This window comes from Didymella exigua (genome assembly GCF_010094145.1).
Source record: "Didymella exigua CBS 183.55 unplaced genomic scaffold M421scaffold_50, whole genome shotgun sequence".
Classification (NCBI taxonomy): Eukaryota; Fungi; Ascomycota; class Dothideomycetes; order Pleosporales; family Didymellaceae; genus Didymella; species Didymella exigua.
The window spans coordinates 14,302-20,503 of NW_022984824.1; the positions used below are offsets into that span (position 1 = coordinate 14,302).

Genomic DNA, 6,202 nt, shown 5'->3' on the forward strand with positions numbered 1-6,202 from the left:
AGCGAGGGACCTTAACAAAGGGAGAGGGAGAGGATATACTTGCTCAACGTGAGGTTGAGCAGCAGATTTCTTGTGAAGAGCGTCAAGGAGGAGCGCGATCAGGCCTTAGCCGCCAGGCTCTTGCGCGCTGCACAAGGTGCAGAGAGACTGGGCATAACTCACGTACGTGTAGAAAAGATACATTAGATACTGCTTAATTTACTCTGCAAACATCTATATATTATGTTATCACGTTGTTGAGATATACGCTTGTAGAGGTGCGCAAAGTTGGTAGGGTGGCCCGCTCGCTTGTATGGCCCGCTCGCTTGTAAAACATGTTATAAAAGGAGTTTGTTTCTAGTTATTAGGTAGGCCCTAGTAGCTTAATAGATTACATATATATTGCTATTTCTTTAAGTGTGTTATGTATAAGAATCTCTATAAGGTCCTTAATCCTCCTCTTAAATACTATGTCTTTGTTAATTAAATAATCTTAAGTGTTTATCACCCTAGTAAGTAATAGTATCTAGATTTAATAGACATTTAATAGCTAATAGCCTACTAAATAGCTAATCCAGGCCTTTAAATCTAGTCTTTAAAGACATAACTTACCTCTCTGTGTTTTACTTGTTATAGCAAAAGCTTTACACCTATATACTTTTAGGTGCGCAAGGTTAGGCTTTTGTAGTAATATTACTATACTATTGCTAAGAGTGACTTAGGTGTAGAGTATTTTGTATAGTGTTTTCTAATAGTTTGCGTAGTTTAGCGTTTAATTATAGAGGTATACTACTACCCTTGTAATTTCTGGCCACAGTTCCTAGGAGAGATTAGTATTAAGTTGCATTGCTTAAGCTTTCTCCTTCTTCACACCCCCTAAGCATTCTGCGTTGCTGTTCTGTGCTTAAGTGTCTAGCGCTAACGGCTCTACAATAACTCCTTATATTGCAAGCTATCTGATTATGTCTAGTTTAACTGTAGCTATTTTATTATCTACCTTAATAGTCTTAACTAAGATATTATAGTAATTTTCTAAGAATAGGATAAATATTAATAGTGCCTTACTTATTAACTTTGCTGTGTGATAATCTATAAAGTAGAGGTTGATTGATTGATTGATTAGTTTAACGTCCTGTGTGAGTCTAAGACTATATAGGACGAGAGCAGTGAGGCTGCTCTAGTAATTTACAAATTTTTTCTGTGTAACGTGGTTCACAAGCGAGTCGCCCACCCAAGTGAGTCGCCCACTAAACACCCGCGCCCCGCCTGCGCAGCAACAACGCGTAATGCCACAACAACACAACATACAAAAGACCTATACTGAAGGAGATGTATTTATTGCTATCTCTGATATTGAGTCTAAGCAGATACAGAGCGAAAGACGCGCTGCAGCAGTCTATAACATCCCACGAACACCGATCTAAGACCAACGCGCTGGACGACGCCCTTAACGCGACTGTGAGCCAAAATTAAAGCGCCTTACAAAGCTAGAAGAGGAGGCAATTATACAGCGTATACTTGAAGAGAGTCTACGTAGAATACCGCCCTTAAAGGCGCATGTACAAGATATGGCTAATAGACTGCTAAGGGAGCGTAGTAGGAAGCCTACAGGCAAGAACTAGGTTAATAACTTCATTAAGCGTACACTAGAGCTGCGCACGCGATAGAGCTGTCTGTACAATTGCTAGCGAGCTGCCTGCGAAGACCTAGCGCTTATCCAGCCCTAGTTCAGCCTAGTTTAATTAATAAAGACAAAGTATAGTATTATAGATAAGGACACCTAGAACTTTAATAATTCTAGCTTTATAATAGGCAAGATATCCTCTTAGCTTGTTGTTATAGGCTTAGAGAAACCTAGGAAATAGAAGAAACTACAGCCTAGCAATTATAAGTAGGTTACCCTAGTATAAGGTGTTGCTATAATAGGGCGTATTATTATACCCTTCCTTATCTTTGTAGGCAAGGTCCTAATCTCCTCCTAGTTTACTAGTCTACCTTGCAACTAGGTTGTTACAGTCTCTCCTACTAGCTAGACTAATAACAACGTTGTGATGGCATGGCTTAAGCACTTTGACGCCTATACAAAGGTAACCTCTGCTAGGGCATATAGGCTGCTTATTATTAATGGCCATAAGAGCCACTGCTTAATAGAATTCCAGGACTACTGCAAGGAGAACAAGATTATCACTCTCTGCATGCTACCACACTCATCGCACCTCCTGCAGCCTCTTGACGTTGTCCCATACTTGCTGTTGAAGCGCCACTACAGCGACAGGATCTCGCTCTTAGCACGCAGCTGCATCTACTATATTAACAAAGAAACCTTCCTACTAGCCTTTAAAGTAGCTTTTAAGAGGACATTTACACTAGAGAATGTTTGCGCGGGGTTTTAAGGCGCTAGGCTAGCCCTGCATAACCCTGAGGTTGTGTTATTAAAGCTTGATGTACAGCTACGTACGCCAACGCCACCTGCACTAGGCACTGTCGCCTGGGAGGCGCAAACACCACGCAACGCCTGCAAGATAGAGGCGCAGTCAACGCTGATCTAAAATCGCATGCAAATCATTGTGGGTCACTAGCAAGTTTATTAGATAAGCAGGTTAAGCAGTTAAGTAAAGGCGCTTAATAGATAGCTTATAATATAGTGTTAGTGTAGGAGGAAATAGGCTACCTATAAGACGCTGTTACTACGCTTATAAAGCGCAAGACCTATAAAAGGCAGTATGTACGCGTAGAGGAGACTCTAACAGTTAGTAAGGTATCTAACCTAGTTACTAAAAAGGAGGGTAGTAGTTGTAAGGAGGGCAAGACGCCTGCAAAGAGGGTGCGCGCAGAGAGGCGCTGCAGCTGTTGCAGCGAAATTGGGCATAACTCCTGCACCTGTAAGGTAGAAATTAAGGACGTAGATAATAGCGACGCTTCTAAATAATATTATAATGTTATGTGTACTATTGTAATTTATTGTAGTGCTGCGCTGCACTGCTGCGTAGGCGCGGCGCGGGTGTTTGGTGGACGACTAACTTGGGTGAGCGACTCGCTTGTGAACCACGTTAAGGGAATAGTATATATAGGTTTGTAAATATATAGTAAGAGCCTGTGCTCTAGTTATAAACAAAGGAAATTAGTTATTTATTGTTTGCTGTAGGTATAACTTGCGTGTGCCTACTTTAGTTTCTTAAATAAAAGCTAGAGTAGCTAAGATTCCCCTATTTGTGTCTAGGAGAAGAGACATTGTAAGTCTTAGCTCCTGTAGGCTGCTCTTTATTTTCTTTCTTGCTTCTCTGTAGTTTCTACAGCTAAGGAGTAGGTGTTAAGGTATTTGTGTACATCTACAGCTATATTTAGAGCTTTCTGTTTTTTGTATATTGTGTAGGTATGCTTTGTTGTATCCATGTCTAAGTTTTAGCTAGTAGTATGCGCTTGTAATTTCTCTTCTAGTGTTTTTTAGCAGTGTTATCTTGCTTGTTAGTTTTAGCAAGAATCTTGCAGTGTAGGTGCTAGGATTTCTAAGCTTTGCTTTTGTAGAGTAGGCCTAGAGTTTGTGTTGCTACTCTTGTCTTGCAATAGCTTTAATCCTAATACCTGTCATTGCAAGGATTGTATTATTAGATACTAGCTACCTTTTTGCAGCTTGTTTTGCCAAGGAGTCTGCTTTTTTGTTTCCTGCAATATCTAGGTGTCCTAGGGTCTAGTATAGGCTAATTATTGCGCCTTTGCTATAGATTGCCTTTGCTGCCTTTGTACAGCAGATTTGCTAAGCTTGTCTAGGGTTATTAGATAGAGTCTTTAGCCTTAGAATAGCTGCCTAGTTGTCTGCAAAGACTTAGATCTCTTGTTCTGCTGTAGCTATAGAAGCTGCAAGCTTAAAGGCTCTTGTTATGCTTTCTAGCTCTCTACTATATATAATCTAGCCTTTGTTAATATTATATTTAGTAGAGTAGATCTCCTTAGCCTGCTGTTTGTAGTCTAGAGCAGTAACTCCTATTCCTATTCCTGTGCCTTTCTTAATAGAGGAGGCGTCTGTGTAGATAGCAAGTAGGTTGTCCCCTAGTCTCTGTAGCATTTGCATTTTGTGTTGCTCTGCTTCTTCTTCTTTAGAGAGTTTAGAGATCTCTGCTGTGTATAATATAGTCTTGTTCTAGGGGCAGAAATAGTAGTCCTGCAGTTTTTCTTATTCTATGCTAGGAGGAGCGTTTTATATTAATTATATAATTTGCATAAGCTAAGTAGGTAGGCCTATTCTTAGCCTTAAGAGAGAAGCTTCTTCCTCTTATTCTATGCTAGACTCCAAGTCTTCTCTTTATAACTATAGAGTAGCTTTTAGAGTCTTAATTATAATATAAATAGGGTAGTCTTCAGGTAGCCTTCTAGCTCTAAAGGCATACTTTCTTAGAGCAGTATTTAGTCTTATAGCAGGGGGAGGAAGTGCTGCTTCTGTCTCCTGTAGTGCTATAGGAGAGGTCCTAAAGGTTCCTAGGATTTTTCTTAGGGCAAGATTCTGCAGTCCTTAGAGTTGCTTTGTTATTCCTGCTTGTTTTTTCTAGAAGACCTGGCAGCCATAATCTGCAATGCTAGAAACACATGCTAAGTATAGTCATCTTACAGCGCTAGGAGGGAGGCCTCTATTGCTGTTTGCAAGTCTGCACATTCTATAGAAAGCGTTTCTTGCTTAGCTAATCCTTGTAGCTTTGTATTCTTTAAAGGAGAGTGCGTTGTTAAAGTAGATTCCTAGCCACTTTACTGTCTTTTTTAGCTCTATAGTAGACCTGTCTAGTAGGGCAAGTGTAGAGCTAAAAGCTTTATTACTTGTTGTAAAGTAAATAAGCTCTGTCTTTGCTGCATTAAATTGTATAGCGCAGCTTGCTCCTTTAGCAAATAGGCTTACTATATCTTTTTCTAGCATGCAGACATTCTTCTTTAGGCTAGTAGAAGATGCTGTTATTGCGAGGTTATCTAGGTAGGATAGGGAGTAGTCTATAATAGATTAAAATAGAGGTCTTATATATATTAGAAATAGGATTAGTAAGATAGGGATACCTTGTGAAATTCCTGCTGTAATGCTGCTAAAGCCTTCTGTTTCTCCATTAAAGGACAGTCTTAGCTAGCGCTTAGATAGGAATGATTGAACCCATGCTATTAGGTTGCAAGGTAGCTGTAGCTGATTGATTGATTGATTGATTAGTTTAACGTCCTGTGTGAGTCTAAGACTATATAGGACGAGAGCAGTGAGGCTGCTCTAGTAATTTACAAGTTTTTTCTGTGTAAGGGAATAGTATATATAGGTTCGTAGACATATAGTGAGAGCCTGTGCTCTAGTTATAGACAAAGGAAATTAGTTGTCTGTTGTTTGCTGTAGGTACTACTTGCGCGTGCCTACTTTAGTTTCTTGAATAAAAGCTAGAGTAGCTTAGATTCCCCTATTTATGTCTAGGAGAAGAGACATTGTAAGTCTTGTCTCCTGTAGGCTGCTCTTTATTTTCTTTCTTGCTTCTCTGTAGTTTCTATAGCTAAGCAGTAGGTGCTGAGCTGTTTGTGTATATCTGCAGCTGTATTTAGAGCTTTCTGTTTTTTGTCTATTATATAGGTATCCTTTGTTGTATCTATGTCCAAGTTTAAGCTAGTAGTATACGCTTGTAATTTCTCTTCTAGTGTTTTTTAGTATTGTTATCTTGCTTGTTAGCTTTAGCAAGAACCTTGCTGCGTAGGTGCTAGGATTCCTAAGCTTTGCTTTTATAGAGTAGGCTTAGAGTTTATATTACCACTCTTGTCTTACAATAGCTTTAATCCTAATACCTGTCATTGCAAGGCTTGTAGTATTAGATACTAGTTGCTGTTTTGTAGATTGTTTTGCTAAGGAGTCTAGTTTTTTATTTCCTGTAATATCTAGGTGTCCTAGGGTCTAGTGTAGGCTAACTATTACGCCTTTGCTGTGAATTGCCTTTGCTGCCTTTGTGCAGCAGATTCGCTAAGCTTGTCTAGGGTTATTAGAAGGGGTCTTTAGCCTTAAAATAGCTGCCTAGTTGTCTACAAAGACTTAGATCTCTTGTCCTGCTGTAGCTATAGGAGCTGCAAACTTAAAGGCTCTTGTTATGCCTTCTAGCTCTCTATTGTATACAATATAGCCTTTGCTAATATTATATTTAGTAGAGTAGATCTTCTTAGCCTGCTGTTTGTAGTCTAGAGCAGTAACTCCTATTCCTATTCCTGTGCCTTTCTTAATAGA

General features: G+C 39.5%; 1 protein-coding gene across 1 annotated transcript; it reads right to left on the minus strand.

Annotated features, from left to right (window-relative positions):
* Positions 1 to 3,154: 3,154 nt before the first annotated feature.
* M421DRAFT_75448 (uncharacterized protein) lies at positions 3,155 to 5,596 on the minus strand (the record flags this gene model as incomplete). Its single annotated transcript, XM_033597130.1, has 2 exons — positions 3,155 to 3,218; positions 5,421 to 5,596. Coding segments are annotated over 2 exons (240 nt in total), but the record flags the coding sequence as incomplete, so codon positions are not given.
* Positions 5,597 to 6,202: the final 606 nt, after the last annotated feature.